Source organism: Artibeus jamaicensis, unplaced genomic scaffold (assembly GCF_021234435.1).
Source record: "Artibeus jamaicensis isolate MK-2021 breed Jamaican fruit bat unplaced genomic scaffold, CSHL_Jam_final contig_3188, whole genome shotgun sequence".
NCBI lineage: Eukaryota > Metazoa > Chordata > Mammalia > Chiroptera > Phyllostomidae > Artibeus > Artibeus jamaicensis.
Genome location: NW_026521745.1, coordinates 673,830 through 698,521, shown reverse-complemented (window position 1 = coordinate 698,521; position 24,692 = coordinate 673,830). Strand labels below are relative to the sequence as shown.

The window sequence follows — 24,692 nt, the reverse complement described above, 5'->3', positions numbered from 1 at the left end:
AACTGGGAATCAAACCTGACGCCTGGGTATTGTGCACTGACAGGGTATGGAACCTGTGATGGGATGACACTTGAAGCAACTGAGCCACACCAACCAAGGACATAAGGCTAGTTATTTGAGAGGATTTCTTTAAAAATCAGCAAATAAAGGAAAATAATGTCAATTGGAAATTGCTAAATTGTTACTGTATTGAGACTACAATGAAGCCTTTTAAAGGTCTTTTTTTTTTTTTTTTAAGATTTTATTTAGACAGAAAGGAAGGGAGGGAGAGGGAGAGAAACATCAATGTGTGGTTGCCTTTTGCACGCACCCCACCAAGGAGCTGGCCCACAGCCCAGGCATGTATGTGCCCTAACTGGGTATCGAACCAGTGACCCTTTGGTTCACAGGCCAGTGCTCAATCCACTGAGCCACACCAGCCAGGGCTAAAGGTCTTGAATTTTTACATTGATAAATACTGAAGTAACTCCATGTCAGAGATCTTAAAGACATTATGGGTAAGTGAAAAAAATTGCAGAAATTAAGACTTCCAGCCAAGATGGAGGCATAGGTTAGTACACTTTGCCTCCTCTCACAACCAAAAGGACAACAAATTTCAAAACAAAAAACAACCACAACTGACAGAAAATTGAACTGTGTGGAAGTCCAACAACCAAGGAGTTAAAGAAGAAACATTCATCACAACTGGTCAGAGGGGCAGAGACAGGCAGCTGGGTGGAGAGGACTCCTCGCAAGGCAGTGGCTGGAGGACAGGGTAGGCAGTCCCATGTTTGTGTGTGGACAAACTGGGGGGAACAACTAAGGAACAAGATAGACTGCACAATCCAGGGTTTCAGCACGGGGAACTAAAGCCTCAAAACCTCAGACTGAAAAAAACCTGTGATGGTTGAAGCAGTGAGAGAAACTCCCAGCCTCACAGGAGAGCTCATTGGAGAGACCCACAGGGTCCTAGATCATACACAAACCCACCCACCTGGGAACCAGCACCAGAAGGGCCCAATTTGCTTGTGAGTAGCAGCAGGAGTAACTGAAAGTCGGCAGAGAACTGAACAAGCAGCATTGTTCCCTCAGATTCCTTCCCCCATATACAGTGCCATAATACAGGATGTGAATTGCCTCACCCTGGTGAATACCTAAGGCTCTGCCCTTTACTGTGTACCAGGCAGCGAGACAAAAATAAATAACAGTCCTAATGAAAGAACACACAAAGCTCCAGAAAAAATACAACTAAGCAATGAAAATGGCCAACCTCTCAGATGCACAGTTCAAAACACTGGTAATCAGGATGCTCACAGAATTGGTTAAATATGGTCACAAATTAGATGAAAAAATGAAGGCTATGCTAAGTGAAATAAAGGAAAGTGTACAGGAAACCAACCGTGAAGGGAAGGAAACTGGGACTCATCAACAGTTTGGAGCAGAAGGAAGAAATAAACATTCACCCGGAACAGAATGAAGAAACAAGAATTCAAAAGGAGGGGCTTAGGAACCTCCAGAACAACTTTAAACATTCCAACATCGGAATCATAGGGGTGCCAGCAGGAGAAGAGGCAGAGCAAGAAATTGAAAACTTATTTGAAAACATTATGAAGGCAAACTTCCCCAATCTGGCAAAGGAAATAGACTTCCAGGAAGCCCAGAGTCCCAAAGAGGTTGGACCTAAGGAAGCATGCACCAAAGCACATCATAATTACATTAACCAAGATTAAAGAGAAGGAGAGTATTAAAAGCAGCAAGAGAAAAGGAGAGAGTTACCTGTAAGTTCTCATAAGACTGTCAGCTGATTTTTCAAAAGAAACTGTGCAGGAAAGGGACTGGAAAATATTCAAAGTCATGAAACTCAAGGACCTACATCCAAGATTATTCTATCCAGCAAAGCTATCATTGACAATGGAAGGGCAGATAAAGTGCTTCCCAGACAAGGTCCAGTTAAAGGAGCTCATCATCACTAAGCCCTTATTATATGAAATGTTAAAGGCACTTATCAAAGAAAAAGAAAACCAAAAACATGAACAGTAAGATGATAATAAACTCACAACAATTAACATCAGAACCTAAAAAAAAATAACAAAACTAAGCAAACTAGAAGAGAAACAGAATCACAGAAATGGAGATTGCACGGAAGGTTATCAGCTGGGGAGTGGGAAGTTGGAGAGAGGGAGAAAAGGTACAGGGAATAAGCAGCATAAATGGTAGGTAGAAAATAGATAGTAGGAGGTTAAGAATAGTACAGGAAATATAGAAGCCAAAGAACTTATCTGTATGACCTATGGACATGAAGTAAAGTGGGGGTGGGGGGGGAGTGGGTGGGAGGCAGTGTGCAGGATGGAGGGGAATAAAGGGGGGGTAAATGAGACAACTGTAATGCATAATAAAATATCTGAAAAAAATTGCAGAAATCAACACATACTGTGTGATTCCACTTACAGTTCTGAAAGTTCGTTTCATTCACATTTGTTTCCAGAGTTGGGTCCTGGGGACAGAGGGAAGTGAAATTTTTCTATTAAACACAGACATATTAGTCTAGATTTCTGGGTAATACAGCAATTAAAGTCCAAGTCATTATCATTACTAGCAGCGTAATTTTGTAGTTCCTTAAATGTTTCTTCACAGTTAAAACTGTCCCAGATGATAGTGTTACTAGAGCGTTTCCACCCCCAGGGGCTGGACCTGCAGCTGCCTGGCAGGGTCCAGACCCTTTCATACATCAGGCAACCTTGGGGTTGTTGATTCGTGCAGGAAAAATTTCCAGACAGAGTCCAGGCGAAAGTAAGTTTATTAAGGCTTGCGACAGTGATGCAAAGGATGGGCCCTTCAAGACAGGATTGGGGGTATACCTGATATAGCTGCCATTGCCATTGCTCCCCTGGGTGCAGGTTTGCCCAGAGCCTGAGAGCTTAGCATAGAAGCAAAGTACATGCCAGAGGAAAGCGTGTGCTCAAAGAGCCAAGGTGGTGTCCCTAGTCCTGAGGATTTTACCTATTTTCTATAGGCAGGAATTTCAGGGGGGTCCCAGGGGAGCACCTCAACAGAGTAATCATTAAACTGAATATAATTAAGTTTGGGGTCATTTTCTGGTTAGTTTCACCTCTATCTTGGATTAATCTGGCTCTAATTGTTTTTTTTTTTTATTACCTATTTCCCTAAGGCGACTTTAAACCACCTGCTCTTAGATACCTTTGCTTAGGGAGGACTGAATCTTGTGATTTATCAGCTCACTATTACTTGCTCTGTGGTGACTTTTTGTCTCAGTTTTCCTCATTCCACTTGCCAAGGAATCCTAGTTTCTTACTAACCTGCCTCAATAGATTATTTTCTCAGCTGACACCCATAAAGTGCCTGTTTTCATTCAGAAAAGGGTTATTTGAAATCAAACATCTACAAGTGGTATACTGCGTAGTATGTTAATTGTACCCAATCACGTAAAAAAAAAAAATTCCATGTAGCAGTCCTGATAAGCACATTTCACTTTGTGTAAATATCCACTGCTGTTGACAAATCCCAGAAGAAAATGCTATTTTTAGGAATATGTCTGACTGACAAAGCTTTTTTTCCTTTACATTTAGGCAGTTACTCGGTGTCATACACAGACCTCGAATCACACTTTGTATATTTATCGCAGCAGTCACCCAGAATACAACTCACATCACCATGACCCCTGGGGAAAAGACACATGACACTTTTAGAAACAGAAACACGACACAACAGACAGGAAGCTGGAGCTCAGGTGTTCTGCAAGCAGTGTTCTGCCCATATATCTAGTCCACAAGTCCTATTTTTCTAGCTTTTCCGGTTCCCGAGACAAGGGACAGCAATTCTGTTAGGGCCACTTCTTGGTGACACTGAGGTGGCTGAGCTGGTCGGCCAGCAGCCTGTGCCGCGGGAACTTGGCCTCGCCAGCAGCTTTAATGGCCTGGAAGGCAGCCGCTCTGCGGGCCGCAGCGTGCCCGAACTCCTGTGAGGGAGTAAGGAAGGGTGTGCTCAGCCAGTAGTGGTTCTCTGCCTCCACCTCCAGGCGGCGGATTGTGTTCTGCTTCCCGTGGAAGGACACGGAACGCGGCCTCCGGTGCTTCCCGATCCACTGGTGGCCGGGAATGCGGTTGCGGCGCAGCAGCGCGGTCAGGAACATGGCTCCCGCTGCGAAAAGAAACCGGGAACCAACTGACTGTGGGCTCAGCCGAAAGACAGCGGCCTCTCCCAAGAAGCGGGAGCCCACTCACTATCCCGAAGACCCACTAAGGACAGCAAACTCACCAGAAGCGCAACTCCGAACACCAGCTTCCTCACACGCCGGGTGATTCACCTCCGAAACGGCTTTCTCTCTTTGCGGCGTCCGCCTCCTTCGCGCGAGACCTCGGCTCCCGCGAGAGTTGACTCGTCAGCCAACCACTGCACTAAAAACGCTGCAGGAGCTGGAGGTTCAAACTAGTGGCGGTCTCCGTGCGTTGTGGTCGCCATGGACCCGATCCGGAGCTTGTGTACGAAGCTGCGGTCTGTGGCGGTCACCTTGGACCGCGAGACGACGCGGCTCTACCTCGCGCTGGAAGAGGAAGACAGCGGTGAGTGGGACGGGCGGGTGGCGTCGAAACGGGCACACTGTGTGGGAAGGCCGTTTTTCCGCTTGTGGGAGGGGGTCGGCGGTGGAAATGTAGCGCCCAGGGGTCGCCGGGCGCTCCTTAATTCCCTCTTTTGCCCCCAGGGGCGGCGTGAACTCAGCGTCCTCGGGAAAGGAAAACAGCACTATGCTATGTAACCATGAGAAACGGGGACACTGGGAGTAAAATTTAAGTTGAGCTCAGCACGCGCACCTGATATGCTTGCTAGTTGCACAGAATCTGTGCTTATCAATAACATACAATAGGAACAAAATTAGACAGTGTAGCCGTTCAGGACTGTCCTCCACAGGTATAGTGAGTGACTTGTCTCACCCAGATGGCCCGCAGTTGCAGTAAGCGTCTATTTTTCCCAACAAACCGTGAGGCCAACACAAAGACCAGGACTCAGTACGGCTCTTTTTTTATAGGTAAAGCAAAATTCTTCATTACTAACCTTTTATTAGGGATTTTTTTAAAGTTGCAAGAGTAGTTTAGGCTTCATAAATGTCATTGTAATGTGCCTTAAAATATTGCATCCTGTAGACACAGAATCCTTTTACTTCAATTACTTTATAAATGGTTATCCAGCCATTTAAAAATATTTATTCTTGTGACTGTAAAAATAGTACAGGGTGGGGCAAAATTAGGTTTACAGTTGTACGTGAAACATAGATTATTTCTGTATTATTATTATTTATTAATTATTGTTTTTTCATATGAACAACCGTAAACCTACTTTTGCCCCACCCTGTATTGTGTGCATGGCAAAATGTTGACATACAGAAAAGTGAAAGAGATATGTCTATAACTGCACCATCAGAAGACATTAATCAATGTTTTAGTAGCATTTCTACCATTCTTATTTTTAGATTTGCTTTGTTTTTCTTTGATTTTGTTTACATAGTTGAGATAATGCTATAAGATAGAAAATTTTATTAGCATTTTGAATTCTTGATGTGTAGCTGAATTGCTTTCCACAAAGCTTGTGCAAGTTTACCTTCTTACCAACATATTACCTATGAACAAGAATTCTGCATTTTCTTTTGGCTTTACAAGAAAAAGTTGGATTAATTTTTCAAATTCAGGCCCATATGTATTACAGAAAATATGAAACTGAAAATTAGAGAAAATGATCACAAAAATATTTTACCTTTTATGATCTCAGTGATGAGACTTTAAATTGGTTGACTTTTTAAACATCTTTTTTTTTAATTTTTATATTTTATTGAGTATGCCATTACAGTTGTCCCATTCCCCCCTTCATTCCCCTCTACCCTGCACCACCCTATATTCCCCCCTAAACATCTTTATTGAGATGTAAAACATTCACACACCATAACTGGCCATTTAAAGGATGCAATATGGTGGCTTTTAGTGTATTCAGAGTTGTACAGCCACCATCACAATAAATTTAGATTTTCATCACCCCCAAAAGAAACCCCTGTGACTGTTAGCATTTCATAGTCCCACCTCTACCTACCATACAAAACTTATGCAAACACTAATCTACTTTCTTTCTTTCTAGATATGCCTATTCTGGGCATTTCATATAAATGGAATCATATACTATGTGGTCTTTTGTGGCTGACTTATTTAGCATAGTGTTGCAAGGGTCATCCATATCAGTGTGTATTAGTAATTCATTTTATATTCATATGAAAGTTTTTGTGTGAATATGTTTTCAATTCTCTGGGTATACCCTTGGAAGTGACTTGCCAGATAAGCCTATGTCTAACTTTTTAAGGAACTGACAAATTTATTTTTTTATGAGCTGCTTATTTTACTCTGCCATGTAAGGACTGGTATCTTTTTCAAAATAATACTGCTAGCAACAAGGTTATTGAAGAGTACTGATGGCTTAAGTTTGCCAAATGCTTACCTCTGAGACAGTATAAATACGGATAATTAAAGTTGTCTGCTCAAGTGTAAAATCTATGCAAAATCCTCATAATGGAAGCAAAATGTTCAAAGGCCAAGAAAAAAAATTCTGTTACAAGAAAGTGCATCTGCAGGGTCTTTTGAAAGATCTCCCAGATGGTTCTGCAGAAAACTTAGTAGTTTGGCTCAGAAAGTAGAGTTCCTCATGAGGAATTAAAGTTCTACCTAGAAGAATACAAAAGCAAAATTTCAGGCAGCTTTCTGAAAATAAACATTAGTTCGTAGACCACAATAAGACAAACAGGAACCTATAATAAGGAAGGTGTTCATACTTGCTGTGATTTACATAGGAACTTGACAGAGCTTTTCTCTTAGACCCTAGGCCCTCAGGCCATTTCATAACCTATCTGTGGTAGTTACAGCGCTTGGCCCAGTACTGACAGTGGGCATGCAGCCAGTCAGATAAGAGAAAATCAAAAGCATTCTCATGTGTGTTTCAGTGCTTTTCAAGTCATATCTCAATACTTTCAAATAAATCATTAAAATACACCATCTCTTTGTTATTCGCAGTATTTAACATAGTTAATGGATAATCATGGTCACAGAGCTCTGTATCAGTCCTCATCCAGGACATTCAGACATGTGGTCAGATTTTCAGCATTTGTTTGGCTGCAGCTAAATGGCGAAGAAAGTTTTCCGTCACTGGTAGAAATTGTCTTTGCTTTGGTGCCTCCAAGTTGAGAACTAGCTTTTCTCTATCACCCAAAACTTCTGAAAATGGTGCCAGGTTGGCAAAGGTTTCTTCTGTTTTCAGGGAAATACCCTGTATAACTTGGCTTGGATTTCTCTGGATCTTCTGCATACTTAACAATTAGCTGGCCAATTTCTTTGTGCAGTTTGCCCATGGTCATGGCCTCTTGCAAGCCATGGTAATCTCACTGTCTGCCATACTCATAAACATGCCTTAGAGGTCTGATCCACCTCCAAGTCTACAAATCTGGGGACATAGCCTGTGCACATCTAAAGGGCTTCCAGCTCATCAGCATTGAGGTGCAAGTACGAGTGCAGTTATGGTCCAGTTCTGTCAAAGCCACACCAGGGCAGGCAGAGTCCTGGTAAACTCCTGGACAGCTTCTGTTTTGGGGTGACAACTGAAATACAATGTCTTTGATAGCGCCTCCAAGGTATGCTTTTCAAGCACCAAAGTCCTTGCTGAGGAAAGAGCCGTTTTCTTCACTCTGGCATATCCCCTTTGTAAGAACTGCAATGTTGCTCTCCATTTTAATTGGGCTTCCATGTTGCAGGTATATTCTACACAATATCCTAGTGAAGGTGGCATATTTCTCTGGGTTAAAATCTTTGGCGGTCAGAACAATAGGAAAATTAGTCACCTTTTTCAAAACGGAAGATTCTGGAACTTCCAACTGTTGTGATATAAAACTATGTTCTGTACTGACCAAAGACAAAGGGATGGAGGAGGTTGTTTTCATCTATAAGGCAGCATTTTCTCAGCAGCAGATTCCTTAAAGTAGCTGTTGTGGAAGGGTAACACCACACCCACAGAACTTCTCCATTTACTTCCTTTTCAGTGAGCCTGACTGGAAGCATCAGCTGCGTGTCTGCCACCTCAGCCGCAGCCTTCTGCTGCCGCAGCTGCCAGAACTAACCAATTTTTTCCCAAAGTGGATGCACTGTTGTATACTTCCAACAGCAATGAATGGCAGGCACGGGGGGGGGAGGGTATTTTATTTTTTTCACATCTTCATCAACATTTGATATTATGTCTTTTTGATTACAGACATTCCAGTATTCATAAGGTAGAAAATCATTGTGATATGGATTGTATTTCCCTAATGAAAATGCAAAAAAAAAGTCATTGGTTGACTTTTAACAGGTGGAAGGAGATCTTCAAAGAAAGCACGTTTTAGGAAAGAGAAATATAATCCTTAAAAAAAACTGCCCTCACCCTTACTGGTGTAGCTCAGTGGACTGAGGGTGGGCCTGAGAACCAAAGGGTCACTGGTTAGTTCCCAGTTAGGGCACATGCCTGGGTTGCAGGCCAGGTCACCAGTAAGGGGTGCATGAGAGGCAACCACACATTGATGTTTCTCTCCGTCTTTCTCCTTTCCTTCCTCTCTCTCTAAATAAATAAATGAATGGATGGATGAATGAATGAATAAATAAATAGAATTTTGTAGGCCTGTTCTTATGTATATATGACCATCTGATTAATAAAAAGGTGACAGTACAGTGTGTAAAAGATGTCTTTTCGATAAATAGCGCTAAGTCAATTGTACACACATGGAAAAAAAGAATGGATCTTGAGCAATTCCAGCTGGATTTTTTCTCTAAATGTGAAAGAGCAATAAGCTTTTAGAAGAATGCGTTAAGTGTTGTCATTGGCAAAGATTTTTAGAATAGGAATCAAAAAGTGCTCCCCATCAGTGAAAAAGTCGCTCAGTTGGACCATATTGCCATCTCCTCTTCTCCCTCCCTTCCTGATCTGATTGCTGATTATGTGTTTGCTTTCAAAGGTTATCAAACTATGTACTTGAGATTTCTATGCTACTCTGTGTGTATGTTACAGTTTAATAAAAATTTTAAAGAGAAGCCTTAATATTAAGGCCTTTGTGATTAACAGGATATTAATTATAAATAAATATCTACAAGGATTTTATAATTCTAAGAAAATATACTAAATTATATTTCCTATTTTTTCCTCCTTTTCCTTATTGAACTTTTTCCTTTCAATATTCATATTGAAGACTTTGAAGATTATGCAATGAGAATTTTAAATGATCTTCATTCAGAAGTTCGGACTCTAAAGGTATCACTGCTACATTAATTTATCATTTTTATGTGGTAATTTTTTTAATCTAAATAAACTTAGCCAAAAGTTGGAGAAATTTTAATATGCTTTCTTTCTTCCTAAAAGGATAATGTTAATATTCTTCTTGATAAAGCAAGTTTGGAAAGTCAAGAAAGCACTGGCTTCATTAAGGCAACAAAAGTACTGATGAAAAAAAATTCAGCAGATATCATGAAAATAAAAGAGTTTTTCCAGAAGTATGGATATAATCAATGTGCCAAGAAAAATTCAGGTGTGAATAACTTACATTTTAGAGCATTTGTTTTAGTATCAAAGAGAAAGAGCACCGTGATTCAGTAAGAGCTGTTTTTCCCCTGGCTGTGGTTTGTAGTTCTTGCTCTGCCATTATGTGACCATCATTTGATCATTTATGCAGCAACCACTGTGCTGGATGCAGTGCTGATCAGTGGTGCAGTATACAGTTCATGCTGTCCTTTCCAAAATGCTGAATGAGAACTAACAATGCTAGATGCAAGAACAGTACAAAGTATATGTATTTATGTTATTTCAGTATAGTTGGTTTCTAGTTAGCTCTGCTAGTGAGAGACTGACCTTCAGGCATGTTTTATTGTTCTTACTCTCAAGTTCCTCTTGTGTAGAATGAGATTGTTTTTGCCTATATAAATTGAGGAGTTTTCCGTTTTAAAATTCTAGTGGAGTATGGCATAGTGGTTTTAAATTCAGAGCCAAACTGCCTGAGTTCAAATCTCTGATTCCACTTTACTAGATGCATTGTCTTTGACTATCTGCTTAGCCTTGTACCTCAGTTTTTCATTTGTAAAGTGGAGATGAAATAATCTCTATCTCTCAGGTTGTATTAGGATTAAATAAAATTTACTGAGAACAGTACCTGGCATGTTAATCAGCAGATGTTAATTATTGTTATTGTTGTTCCTTTACCTTTGGTTGACCAATTTCAGTGAGCTTCAGTGTCATTTCCATTATGAGAGTAATCTTTTACATGAGTAACATAATTAATTTCAACAGATATGTACTGAGAATGGGTATGGAAATTATGTAAACAGTCCACATAGTGTAATGTAAGCAATTCGGCTGACTTTGGTGTGCATGAGCCATGGATTCAAACACTGGCTCCACTGTCTGTATACTCTATACTTGTGTGACATGGACAGTTTCTCTAAATTGCTTTCCCCCGCTTATGAAATGGGGGTGATTGTGGTGATGATTTTATTTCATTAATCTCATCAATGACAGCCTTGTGATAAGTACAAGAGGTTTTTGGTAGTTGTAACATTTCAGAATTAACAAAAAGCACAGTGTCAGAACAGAACTCAGTGAATCAGCAGCCAGCTCTCACAAGGGCCAAAAACGATGAAATCAAAGTTTATTATAACTTTTTTAATGCATCTTGGTTTATGCACAAAAATAGTACCTTATACTGCTTAACTTCCAGTTGCTGATCAAAACAAAGTGTGCATCTAGTCTGTTTGATATCTTAGCTAGTCAAATAAATGTACAGCCTAAATTTACCCCTTTTCTATTCTTTTGGATCCAAAAGATTCTGACAGGGATCTCCACCAGTATTTGAGAGACCCTATTTCAACTATAGATCTTTCTTTAAAAGATGGAGAAAACAGAAACAAAAAAGGACTTGGCATTGAAGGTGCTAATCTAATTCCAGCTTCAGTTCCATACCAAATTCATTCATCAATAACGTACCCGGGAAATTACAAAGGACTGTGGGGAAAAGTAGAGTTGTTATTCAATTATTTAGTCAGAAGTGCTCAGTGTAGTGGTTAAGCATTAGGGTTTAGAGCCAAATATAACCCTATTAAAGAGAGGAAATACATCTTTCTAATGCTGTTCTGTTATTTCTCACTAGGCTTTTGATGCATGTGTTCTAGACCGACAGGATTAAAATTTATCTATGTATATAACAGTATTTTCTTTACAGGCATCTATGAGTTAAATATCTAAAGTAATATTTTTTATGTTAAATCTAGATTGTGTTGAGAACAACGGCTAAATTACATTAACTGGGGAATGAACGAAATCAGACATATTTGTGGGTATTGATTTTTAACACTTTACTTCCTTTCTCCAATGTCATAAAAATGGGATATGGGTGGACCAGAGGTTCATGTCAGAAATTTACTAAAGGTAGAAGTAAAATAAAGCTTTAGAGACTAAGGACAGAATCGGGACTTTTGCCTGTTTTGCATATTTCAAATGAAACTGTTCTATGTGCTTTTAGTACTGGAGATTTCCTGATTTAATGTTTGAACACAATATGACCTTCTTTTCTCCCAGAGGATGAGCAAGAAGTTGTTGACTCTAAACTAGAGTCCATTGAGGATGAAAATCTTCAAAAGTCTGATGTGAAGGATGATGTATCTAACAACAGGGACAATAGTAATGTTGTTCCAAGCAGCTCTGTTTCTGAGAAGATTCCATGTAGTCCACAACTTTCAGATTTTGGACTTGAGCGGTACCTGATATCTCAAGTTCCACTGAATCCTCCACCAGCGGTAAACAACCAAAAGGAAGAGCCAAAAATGTTAACTCCATCTTCCAAACAATCACTAGTTAAAGTACTAAAAACTCCAAAATGTGCACTAAATATGGACGATTTTGAGTGTGTGACTCCTAAATTAGAGCATTTTGGTATCTCTGAATATACTATGTGTTTGAATGAAGATTACACAATGGAACTTAAAAATGTGAAGAATAAAAGGTAAGCAGCTTTCTTAAAAGGCACATTTTATATCACTTTGTGTCTTTTCTATTTATTGATTTTTTCAAAAAAAAAAAAAAGGATGTTTCTGACTGAGTTTTCAGATACTTCTTATTTCAAACTTTCCTGAATTACTAATTGTATCAGTAAAGTGTGAGCTATTGTGGGGTTTTTTTTTGGGGGGGGTGTTTTGTTTTATTTTAAGGTAAGACGCTACAGGAGTGACACAGTCCTGAAAAAAAAAAAATTGTATTTGGTGAGATAGAGAAGTAAGGGTAAAATTAGTAAGAATTTATGTTATTTCGGTATGGAGGAGACTTGGGAAGAAAAGGGGATCAGGGGTCAATCCCAGATTTCTGATTTGTTACCTAGGATGGCACTAGAAAAAAACTAAGGAATACCTGCACCTTGGAGGGACAAGAGATATGTTACGTGTTGATTTTGTGGTACCTTTAGTGGTGCTCTTAAATTTGAGTGTTTTAATATGAACTTGAAATTCAGTGGTTAATTTCATGCTAAAGAGATTGGGAGTGATTAGTAAGATTTTTAGAAAGGTAGAATTGATCAGTCTAAGAACTGGTTCTTATTTAAACATAAGTGCAAATGAACTAAGGGCTATGTTTTTTATTTTTTAGGCTATTAGAGATAGTACAGAGTACTGAGAAATTGGGGAAATTCAAATAAGTGAAAAATAACCACTTAATATGCTTTCCTATATTTTATTAATAACTAGTTGGCAAATATAGTGGGAAAAACCCATTCAGATTTGCAACAAAGAAAGTAGAATACCTATGCCAGTTGTAGGTAAAAGGCCTATGTGATTCAAATCATAAAGCATGTCTGAGTTATATACAGAGAAAATTAGGATGGAGAGAGATTATATCCCTGAATCAAGTGACTAGTATGTTTAATCATATCAAATTAATTTATAGGTGTCATGCAATCACAACAAAGTCTCTGTAAGGTGGAGAAAGAGGAATATTTGACAAAATGATCCTAAAATTTGTTTGGAAGAATAAAAAAGGATAGCTAAAAAAATAATGAAAAATAAGAGTAATAAGGGGACTTGATCTATTAGATCAGGAGTGTCAAACTCATTTTCAGTGGGGGCCACATCAGCCTCACAGTTGCCTTCAAAGGGTCAAATGTAATTTTATGACTGTATAAACGTAACTACTCCTTAACAGTTAAGTGAGATCTCGGTGCTGCCACCAGGTAGAAACAAGATGGAGGGCCAGATTTGGCCCACAATCCTTGTGTTTGCCACCTGTGTACTAGATATTAAAATATATAAAGCCATAGTAAGTAAAACAGTATAAAACTTCAGAGAATGGACCTATAACTGGAACAAAATAGCCCAGAAACAGTAGTTTATAATGAGTTAAACATATCGCTTTCCTTGTTGTAAGTCAGAGCTTCTTAATCTACTTCTAAAAGTCAAAACTGTCAATACAAAATGGTTCTTAACCTTTTTTGAGCCATGTTTATATATTATAAAAAAAATGTTCCATGGGCCTTCTGTTCCATAAAATAGGACTAAACGTTTGTCCAGACTTGATGATTTATAATAAGATTAAATTTTCCAAGGTTTAATAATATTAACTTTTTTATAACCTTATAATTTCCCTATTAATCACGCCAGTGAGGAAGTCATAAAAACAGAACCAATGTCCAGTGATAGTGCCACTTCTGATGTAATGAACAACCAATTGGAAAAAAATGGTAAGTGTAAAAATCAAGTTCCTTCTCAGCTGTGCTCTTTGCAGATGACCTTTGTACAAAAATGGTTCTGTCACCATAGGTATTCTGATAGCCTCAGTTGGTGACCTCAAGTTATATTAAGAACCATTCCATTCATGTTCAGCATGATATCATACAACAGAAAGATATATAATTTTCTGACTTGCTTTTCATAATCTTCCTTGTTACATTCAGCATTTACCAGGTTTTTTTTTTACATTTTAACTTAAAGTATATCAATATATTTTTTCACCATTTTAAAACATATTTTATTGATCATGCTGTTACAGTTGTTCCATTCCCCCCGCCCTTTATTCCCCTCTGGACTGCACCTCCCCTCCCACCCATAATCCCTGCCTGGCCCCTTAGTTCATGTCCGTAGGTCATACATAAGTTCTTTGGCTTCTACATTTCCTATACTATTCTTAACCTCCCCTGTCTTTTTTTACCTAACAATTATGCTTCTTATTCCCTGTACCTTTTTCCCCATAGATAGCCCTCCCCACTGATAACCCTCCATGTGATCTTCATTTCTGTGATTCTGTTCCTGTTCTTGTTGTTTGCTTAGTTTTGTTTTTTGTTTTTTAGGTTCAGTTGTTGATAAGTGTTATCATTTTACTGTTCATAGTTTTTGATCTTCTGTTTCTTAAATAAGTCCCTTTAACATTTCATATAATAAGGGCTGAGTAATGATGAACTCCTTTAACTTTACTTTATCTGGGAAGCACTTTATCTGCCCTTTCATTCTAAATAATAGCTTTGCTGGATAGAGTATTCTTGGATGTAGGTCCTTGACTTTCATGACTTGGAATACTTCTTTCCAGCCCCTTCTTGCCTGCAAGGTTTCTTTGGAGAAAGCAGCTGATAGTTTAAGGGGCAATCCTTTGTAGGTAACTCTCTCCTTTTCTCTTACTGCTTTTAATATTCTCCTCTTTAATCTTGGTTAATGTAATTAAGATGTGCCTTGGTGTATGCTTCCTTGGATCCAACTTCTTTGGGACTCCCTGAGCTTCCTGGACATCCTGGAAGTCTTTTTCCTTTGCCAGATTAAGGAAGTTCTCCTTCATTATTATTTTAAATAAGTTTCCCATTCCTTGGTGTACCTCTTCTGCTGGCACCCCTATGATTTGGATGTTGGAACTTTTAAAGTTGTCCTGGGGGTTCCAAAGCCTCTCCTCCCTTTTCTGAATTCTTGTTTCTTCATTCTGTTCTGGTTGACTGTTTATTTCTTCCTTCTGGTCCAAACCTTTGATTTGAGTCCTGGTTTCCTTCTAGTCACTGTTGGTTCCCTGTACATTTTCCTTTATTTCACCTTTCATAGCCTTCACTATTGCTTTGAGATGATGCTGAAACATTTCTGTGAGCATCCTGCTTTCTAGTGTTTTGAACTCTACATCTGATAGGTTGGCTATCTCTTCATCACTTAGTTCTATTTTTGGAGCTTTGATCTGCTCTTTTATTTGGGCCTCTTTCCCCCCACCCCCTTTTTTGGTCTCCCCACCTGCTACATAGTAAGGGGTGGAGCCTTAGGTATTCACCAAGGTGGGGTGACCCATGTCCATGCTTTGTGTGGGAGGAGTCTGAGAGGGAACAATGCTTTATTATTTTTTTTAAGATTTTATTTATTTATCTTTAGAGGGGAAGGGGGGAAGGAGAGAGGGAGAGAAACATCAATGTATGGTTGCCTTTCCTGTGTCCCCTGCTGGGAACTGGCCTGCAGGGAACTGGCCTGCAATCCAGGCATGTGCCCTGATTGGGACTCCAACCTCGATCTTTTGGTTCCCAGGCCCGAGCTCAATCCACTGAGCTACACCAGCCAGGGCCAGAACAATGCTTTATGATTATGATATTTCTCTCCCTCTCTTTTTCCCTCACTTCCCCTCTGTAAAAGTAAATAAAACCTTTAAAAAACAAAAAGTAAAATAAAACACATAAATTATATTAGCAGAAATTATAGCTTTGAAGTTGAAATCTGTGTTTCAAATATTTATTTTCATGCAATTGTGTATCTTTTAGATGCAAAATGTACAAAGTCTCCCTTGGCTCCTACGTTCTCTACTCCAGGTTTGAAAATTCCTTCTACAGAGAGCAATACAGCCTTGGTAAATTTTCATAAAATTGAAAGCCCTAATATTGTTCCTAATGATACAGATACCCTACTGTTTCTGAACTCAGTCTGTTTAAAAACTTAGAATAATGCATACTTTAACTGTATATTTACTGTATACTTATGGAGGGTAATTTAGCAGCATTTATCAAGAACTTTAAATTTTTTCATACCTTTTAACTGTAAAGCTTACTGGGACATATTTACTATACCAAGTAAGTTATTTTTAAGAGCAAAACAAAGTCTAAATGTCAAATGTTAGAGAGGAAGTGAGATACATTAAACTATGTCAGTAAAAATCCAGTGTTACCTATCATATTTTTGAAAAACAGGTACTTTTTAAGAAATATTTAATTATATGGAAAATGACATGTATGTGTATATACATATACACACCCATATACAATAGTCCTCTCTTACCCACGTTTTTTTTGTTTGTTTCCTGTGGTTTCACTTACCTGTGAACCCACAGGTAAACCACCGTCTGAAAATATTAAATGGAATATTCCAGAAATAAACAGGTCATAAGTTTTCAATTGTGCTCCTTTGAGTAGAGTGATACAATCTCTCACCCTCCCACTCCATCCCATCTGGGATATGAATCATTCCTTTTTCTAGCATGTCCACACTAGATACTATCCTCCTGTTTTAGTCACCTAGTAGCTGTCTCAGTTACCAGATCAACAGTCAAGGTATCACAGTGCTTGTGTTCCAGTCACATAACCTTTATTACAGTATATTAAAATTGCTCTATTTTATTATTAGTTATTATTGATCTCTTACTGTGCCTAATTTATAAATTAAACTTTATTATAGGTTTATATGTATAGGAAAAAACATAGTACATTTAGGATTCAGTTCTACCTGGGGTTTCATGCATTTCCTGAGGATCTTGGAACATATTCTCTGTGGATAAGGGGGGACTATTATATTTTAAGAAAAAAGAATAAATAGTAACAAACCAATATGCAGGTATTTATGGGTCAATATTTTCCCCCAAATTTTCCCTAGTGAACAAAGTATAATAAAAAACCTCATCCTTTTTTAAAAAATTAACAGTTGTTTTTTTAAAGCTTTTTTATTTATTTTTAGACAGAGGGGAAGGGAAGGAGAAAGAGAGGGAGAGAAACATCAATGTGTGGTTGCCTCTTGTGTGCCCCCTACTGGGGATCTGGCCCGCAACCCAGGCATGTACCCTGACTGGGAATCAAACCAGCAACCCTTCTTTGGTTTGCAGGTCACACTCAATCCACTGAGCTACATCAGCCAGGGCACCTCATCCCTTTTTAATTTTGATCTGAACAATTAAGACAGCCTATGTGGTAGGTAAACCAAGCCATCTAACAGAACTTTCTCCAGTGATGGAGATGTGCTGTATTCCATGTGCCCAGTATGATAGCTACTAGTCACAGCCAGCTATTGAGCACATAAAGTGTGGCAAGTGCAACTATGGAACTAATTATTTTTTTTTACTTTATTAATTAAGTTTGACCAACCCCAGGTGGCTGAGGCTCCCATGTTGGACACTAGGTGTAGAGAAGTAAAATCCTGGGCTTCCCTAAGATAGGCTTTCTTCCTCTTGGGGGTGAGGGCCTGTGGTAACTTGCTCATTTGTGCTGTGACTGTCTTCCAGACCAGTTAGTGTTGTCTGACATTAGGGGGGTAAAAATCATCTAAATGTGGGGTTCAGTTCATTTTTCATATTAAGCTCTAGCTCAGCCTTTATTGGTAATGGAGATAGTACTTTGTTTTCCATATGCCATTTCTTTGTTCTCTTGATTTTATTTAGTACTCAATCAGGGAAGAGGGAGTCATGTATGGCCTATTTAGCAACCCCAAGAGAACTAGTAATTTTCATTTACTTTATAGCACCATAATTTAATTATTTATTTTTTATTCATTAGGTATCCACAAGTTATCAAATATCAGGAACAAACAGTTCATCAGATGATTTGGAAATGAAAGACTGTACATCATTAATTTTAAATTCGGACAAGTGCTTTGAGAATTGTGTCGCTTCTTCTTCCCCTGTGATTTTGTCTTGTGAGAATCTGCTCAGAACACCCACACCTCCAAAAGTAACTACAATTCCAGAAGATGTTCTCCAGGTTATTTTCCAGGCTTTTTTTATGATACATTTACTTCAAAGTTAGATATTTATATAATCTCTAGTGTAAACTATGATTTATCACTGGGCTATGTACTGGTTTGGGTATTGAAAAAATCTAAATTCTGGGATCCTAGGCCTTTCTTACACTACCTGGCTAAGATTCCTCTGAACTGAACAAAAGCTAGTGCTGTCCTCATACTTGTATGCTATCAGGGCATTTTCTCTTTAACTTCATATTCAGAAATGTATTCTTTAAAAGATTTTATTTATCTTTAGAGGGGAAGGGAAGGAGAGAGCGAGAGAAATATTAATGTGTGGTTGCCTTTTGTGTGTCCCCTGCTGGGAACTGGCCTGCAACTCAGGCATGTGCTCTGACTGGGAATGGAACTGTGATCCTTCGGTTTGCAGGCCCGCGCTCAATCCACTGAGCTACGCCAGCCAGGGCAAGAAATGTATTCTTATATATTTTCTAATAGTTGCTCAGCTGTGGTGGTCTATTGACCATTGTTTCCATGGGAGGTGTTGCTGGCCAAGTCAGGAATGTCATTTATCTTACAGTTCTCCGGGGGGGTATTATGAGTAACTTACATTAGTGTTTCTTGAACTTCAGATGTCTTAGACCTCAGTTTGAAAAACACTGATTTAAATGTTAGAATCTCCAACTCTTTAGTATAAGCTCATTTACTGCTAGTCAACTGCTAACTTATAACAACTGACAAATTACTAAATAACCACCATTCTGATTCTTTGAGCTTTCTCCTCCTCCCCCCATAGGAGCTGCAGTGTCAGACAATTATAATAATCATTCTAGCAACCTTCCTAGCTTATGGGAAGTATGAGAGATAAAACTACTTGGCAAAATATCCAAATGCAGTTAGAACAGACTCATCCTAAGATAATAGTAAAGGGTTTATTACCCTCCTTTTTCTATCTTTTCTTTTTTTTCTGGGCATTATAATAAATTGAGTAAGGAGCAGCTTCTGTCTATAAGGCATTATATACAGTTCCATTTCCCTTTTTATTTCTATGTTAAAAGAGGGAAACCTTGTCAATCATAGCTGATATTTCACACTTTTTATAATCTATGTAACTAGCAATCTTTCTTTTGAGCATTTATTTTGCCTCATTCCTGTTTATGTTTTCCCTAATATCTTTGTAAAGGCTTAATTTGTTCACATGGACACACTGCTGCTTATTTCCATTATCCCCGGTGTACATTTTAGAAGGCTTTATCAAGCCTCCACAGGCAAGTTAAATCTCCAATATTGCCATCATTTCTGTGGTGTTGAGCTGTGCTGATAATAGATTCTTACTGTTTCAAACAACCCATACCTTCAAGTTTTCCTTGGGTTTCTTGAATGTTTTATAACACCTTCCAAATTTATGTTGTTTATATGACTTAATAAAAACTATTTTGCTTGGTTTTTTTAGATTTTATCAAAATACAACCCAAATCTAGCTACTACTCCAGTAGCAGTTAAGGCCATGCCTCCCAGCAAACCATTCCTCAGTAGATGCAAAGGACAAAACAGCTGAGATGTTGGCAACAAAAAATGAAAGTGAGTATGTTTACCATTCTAAAGAAAATGTATTTTGCTGTGTATAATGCACACTCTTTGCCCCAATTTTTCAGGGAAAAACAAGGATGTGCATTATACATGGTTATAATGGTTACATATCATGAGTATAATAACCTCTTGTATAATGTACACGAAAACGTGGGTGTGCATTATATACAGCAAAATATGGTACTTGTCATTTGAGAATATCTAAAAATTAGCATTTGAATGGTTGTAAAAATAATTTTTGATATTTGGCAGTTTGGGTTAGTCTAGCCTATGTCTCTCTATGTGTAAAATTTGTAATCTCTAAATCTTACTCCCACAGTAGCAAGTTTGATTGATATCATCATTGGGAATCTATCCAATTTTTTTACAGAAAGTGTAAAACTATATAACCAGTGTTACGGCATTTGTTGATGGTTATTAATTATACCTGATTTTTTTATTTGTGTCCTTTTGCAGAAATTCTAATTGATCCATCTATCATAGAAACTGAATAGAATGAGTTGAAAGCAAAGCTGGACTTACTTTTTCACATTCCCATGTCTCATCTAAAAACCAACCTGTATCAAAGATGGGCCTGGACACTGATGTCATAATGCATTTTGTATTAAGTTTTGATTTAGTTTAACCTCAATATTGTTGAGCTACAGCTCACTAATCCAGTTTTTAAATAATATTATTATTTCCACAAATTTCGGATTTACCATACCTAATCTAAGAATGGATTAAGTAATACTTCTAGGAAGTGGGCTCAATTTTTCAAATTTAAGTGTCATTGTTTACAGCTCAAATAAGGTCACCTCCACTCTTCTCCGAGCTAGATAAGTTACCGTTGTCTGCTAGACACCGCTTCTCCCTTAACCCTAATTCTGCCCTTCCCTTGTCCCCTCCATGATTGTCCCCAAGCCTCTTACACCTTTTATTTCAACATTTCTCTTTTAAAACAGAGTTGTTTACAATCGACAGCTTCACTTAGGAAAAGAAGAATTTACAGGCCAGGATAACTGCACTGTAGTAGGTCTCAGATATTGGAATCGGGGACTCACCTGCTGTCAGGATGTATTTCCTTTTTACTCCCAAATGTACTTGGTGTCCATTTCATCAGGTCAGCTCAGCTCTTCCCACACATGGTACTGGCCTCTCCAAGTTCCCCTCCAGTGGCTACCCAGGCCCTGAGGCCACACTCTCTCTGAAGATTCTGATGCCTCTTCCTGGGCCAAGTGCCCTTCTCCAGACTGTCAGCTGTGGCCACAAGAACCAAAAGACTGCATCTAGAACCATCTGATAGCCTCACACCTTCCAGTATAAGTACAACTGAATAGTAATTTTACCTAAGTTCATGAAAGTACTTCAGCAAATGTCTCAGATTATAGCCAGTGGGAAAATAAGAACCTAGCATATTGTGAAGACCATTTTAGAATTTGAGAAGAAACAGCTGACAAGTATCATAACAAGATGCTTCATAGGTTTATCACAAGAGTACCCTCTTCTGTAACTATGCCTTGAAAGTCAAAGGTAAAAACTGATCTCTTCATTTTGTCAGAAAATTGTCATTAAAACAAAATTTGATTTATTCTGTGTTCTAGGAATTACTGTGTAGTTGTAATTTTTGTTAAATATGTAAATTTCTACCAACCTTTTCACCATTACTACAGCTTGCATCCATAGAAATGCATGGGATGGGTGGACTGTGGAGGGAGGGTCCAGCATCCTAGGACTGAACCTGGTAGACCATCAAGCAGAGTTTGAGGTCAGTAAGTAGAAGAAAGGATTTCAAGGTCATTATTGCTGAGAATCCAAGTAAAAAGGAGACAGGATTGACCATTGGACTTGGTGGCAAAATGGATATTGATGACAATGATTAATTTTGATTGGGTGCTGGAGGACTAAAGAGGGAATAGGGTGAGGAAACATGGTGGACTGAGATCCCTTTTGATGAGAAGTGGTACAGCAGTTAGAGGGGCATAAGGAGAAAATGTCTAAGATGGAAATGATTCATTATTAAGCATTTCTGATGCCTGCCTGGTGTCTCCACTTGTTCTGTGATAGCCCCTCAAATTTAATTTGTCCAAAGTTTCTCTTCCCCTGATCCTCCTGTGATCAGTTTCTGTTACTTAGAATTAATGATGCTTCCAGTTTATCAAGCTTCAAATTTGAGCATCTTTCAAGCTTCTCTCTCTGCTGAAAATTCTCTTTCCAATCCTGTGAAAATTACACTCAAGTTTGACCCTACATTAACTTCTCCCTCCCCTGTAAGTATGCTGTCTGCCCAGAATGTGCATGGGCAGGTGGAATCTGTGACTTTGTCTTCATAGCTGCCTGGTCATGACTAATCCTTTCTAACAGAATAAACATTCCTCCTTCAAGCTTGTTCCATTGCAAACTCCAAGAAATTACACCTGTTGGCAAAACTATCTGTATCTAAGCAATAAAAGACAAGAACATGGACCTCACTTGGCTGCTCAAACTGGGAACTATGACCACATTTCTTTAAAAGTGGGTTCAATTCCGTCAAAGCACATGTAAGCAGCAACCAATGAATGCATAAGGGGAACAACCAATTGATGTTTTTCTCTAAAAATCAATTTTTAAAAAAAGATGTTCTGTTTTGTGTAAAAACTGAAACAGATGCACAACTCCAGCAATTGGCAGCAATTCAGAATGCAAAGGATAACTTCCCAACAGAAGCAGTATCACTGCAGTGGGACATGTGGGATCCATATTGCAATGAATTGAGAATCAAAGAAACTATGAAACAACACTTTGCAAATATAGGTTCAACTAATTTATTGTTGGCCTGTTACTTAAAGTAGGTCTTAATTTCACCTGCATATGGAAACTAGTCATTGTAGCTCAGTGTAGACAAATGAGATAATGCAGTATGAGTTCCTTAGCACAGAATCTGACAGCAAAGCACTTAAACTATAACGTATTTTCCTGTGTATAATGTGCATTTTTTGCCCAAATTCTCTGAAAAACCTTGTATCTACTGTTGTGTTTTCTAATTGTTACATAATATTTCTTGTACCATACATTCAAAAATTTAGGAGTGAGGAGTCCCACACCAGGGTTCCACTGCTATCAAGTCCCCACAACTTCTAACTGCAAAAACCAGCAGGGATTGTGTCAGTGAAGAAGCTGCTAGAGTCCCAAGCAGTTCCTCTTTAAAAATGCACACACACCCCTACACAAACACACTCCATCACAGCTCTAGCACCAGGCACCTCAAAGGCAACCAGCAGCATATTGGGAGAAGGTGAAGTGTGTGAGCAAAGGTCACTGTCCCTTTTCTGAGCCCTCCCCTAACAGCCACAGAGCCTGCAGGCCAGGGCTATATTTGAGACTCCATCAACCTGGCTAACACTTTGACCTGCCTTGGAGGAGATCCCCAGAGACTCCCCCACCCAATTTGCAGGCATACCCAAGCTGCTTTTCCATATGAATTGCTGGTCTTGTTTCTTGCTTCACAACTTCCTAAATCCTAGTAAAAAAGCAACAGCTGGCCTCAGTGAGCTCCAGGCCCCCCACTAGCAGCAGCCAGATTAGTTTCAGTTTGGCTTTGCCTGGGCTGGGAATCTCCCAGCCCAGATACTAGTAGCAGCCATCTTAGATTAAAAGTTCAGGCAGGGTGCTCTGGGCAAAACACAAGTGGGGGCTGAACTTGACCTGCACCACCTGAAAAACCCAAAGGCTGGCTTACCAAGTGGACAGCTACAGACCACATCAAAGCACCAACACCACCACCCTGGCCCAGCACAACTGATCCTCCATGGATGGCCAAGGTTGGTAGTAACCAGTCAAAGCCAATCTGCAGTTGATTGACCTCAGTAAATCCCTCCCAGTGATCTGCCAATAGCAATCAAGGCTCAACTACAAGAAGGGGGTATACACAGCCCACACAAAAGGTGTACCTCAAATACCCAGGTTGGGTGATAGAAGAGATTGTGCCACTGGACCCTAAAGGACATCTACCACATTAGGCCACACTACCAAGACACAGAGTCAAAGCAGCCCCACCTACTAATATATAGAAGCAAACACAGGAAGGCTGCCAAAATGAGACAGAAATGGCCCAAATGAAAGAACGGATCGTAACTCCAGAAAAAGGGCTAAACAAAATGAAGGAAAGCAATCTATCAGATGCACAGTTCAAAACACTGCTTATAAGGATTCTCAAGGAACTCAGTGAGGACCTCAACAGCATAAAGACCCAGTCAGAAATTGATTCACTAACTGAAATGAACAATTTACAGGGAAACAACAGTAGAGTGGATGGAGCCAAGAATCAAATCTATGATTTGGAACATAAAGTAAAAAAACCACCAATCAGAACAAGAATTAAAAGTTCCAAAAAATGAGGATAGTATAAGCAGCCTCTGGGACAACTTCAAGAGATCCAACTGTCACATCATAAGAATGCCAAAAGGAGAACAGAAAGAGCAAGTAATTGAAAATCTACTTGAAAAAATAATGAAAGAAAAATTTGGCAAAGGAAATAGACATTCAAGTCCAGGAAGCACAGAGAGTCCCAATCAAGTTGGATCCAAAAAGGACCACACATCCTAAGATGCTAAGGGTTAAAGAAAAAAATTTTCTACAAGCAGCAGGAGAAAAGCAGTTACCTACTACCTACAAAGGAGTCTCCATAAGATTGTCAGCTGATTTCTTTTAAAAAAAAAAACAAAAAACAAAAAAAACCCCTGTAGGCTAGAAGGGGCTGCAAAGAAGTATTCAAAGTGATAAAAAGCAAGGACATACAAGCAAGATTACTCTATCCAGCAAAGCTATCATTTAGATTGGGAAGATAAAATGCTTCCCAGATAAGGTAAGGCTACAGAAGTTCATCACCAACAAGCCATTATTAAAATGAAATATTAAAGGGACTTAAGAAAACGGTGATCAAAACTATGAACATTAACAACTATCAACAACTGAATCTAAAAAATTAAGCCAACCACCAGAACAGAAACAGTAACAGGCATGGGGATCAGCTAGAAGAGGGAGAATGAGGGAAATGGTATAGGCATCAAGAAGCATTAATTGGTAGAAATGAAGTAGACAGGAGGGTGTGAATAATAATACAGGAAAGGAAGACACAAAAGATCTTACCTGCCTGACCCATAGACATGAACT

The 24,692-nt window shown here is 39.0% G+C and overlaps 2 protein-coding genes and 1 pseudogene across 3 annotated transcripts; 1 reads left to right on the top strand and 2 right to left on the bottom strand.

Annotated features, from left to right (window-relative positions):
• Positions 1–2,758: 2,758 nt before the first annotated feature.
• MRPL57 (mitochondrial ribosomal protein L57) lies at positions 2,759–4,358 on the bottom strand. Its single transcript, XM_037157793.2, has 2 exons — positions 4,255–4,358; positions 2,759–4,137 (listed from the first exon to the last, which is right to left on the bottom strand). The coding sequence occupies exon 2, from the start codon at positions 4,127–4,129 to the stop codon at positions 3,821–3,823; it is 309 nt and encodes a 102-aa protein (XP_037013688.1). The 5' UTR covers positions 4,130–4,137; positions 4,255–4,358; the 3' UTR covers positions 2,759–3,820.
• Positions 4,359–4,382: 24 nt separating this feature from the next.
• On the top strand, positions 4,383–21,247 carry SKA3 (spindle and kinetochore associated complex subunit 3). Of its 2 annotated transcripts, XM_037157753.2 has the most exons (9): positions 4,383–4,559; positions 9,239–9,300; positions 9,409–9,574; positions 11,614–12,037; positions 13,680–13,759; positions 15,794–15,879; positions 17,789–17,992; positions 19,426–19,553; positions 20,507–21,247. In XM_037157753.2, exons 1-8 carry the CDS (start codon positions 4,457–4,459, stop codon positions 19,528–19,530), a joined length of 1,230 nt encoding a protein of 409 aa, XP_037013648.2. In that variant the 5' UTR covers positions 4,383–4,456; the 3' UTR covers positions 19,531–19,553; positions 20,507–21,247. The 2 variants fall into 2 exon arrangements, with proteins under 2 accessions (XP_037013648.2, XP_053519477.1); XM_053663502.1 differs by lacking the exons at positions 9,239–9,300; positions 9,409–9,574.
• Positions 7,120–7,963, bottom strand: LOC119058516 (DENN domain-containing protein 10-like; annotated as a pseudogene).
• Positions 21,248–24,692: the final 3,445 nt, after the last annotated feature.

Excerpts from the sequence above, each read along its gene's own strand:
- MRPL57 (XM_037157793.2), bottom strand. The coding sequence starts at position 4,129 with ATGTTCCTGACCGCGCTGCTGCGCCGCAACCGCATTCCCGGCCACCAG.
- SKA3 (XM_037157753.2), top strand. The coding sequence starts at position 4,457 with ATGGACCCGATCCGGAGCTTGTGTACGAAGCTGCGGTCTGTGGCGGTC. Across the intron at positions 12,038-13,679 it reads AAAAATGTGAAGAATAAAAG|TGAGGAAGTCATAAAAACAG; the intron begins GTAAGCAGCTTT and ends TAATCACGCCAG. Across the intron at positions 13,760-15,793 it reads CAACCAATTGGAAAAAAATG|ATGCAAAATGTACAAAGTCT; the intron begins GTAAGTGTAAAA and ends TGTATCTTTTAG.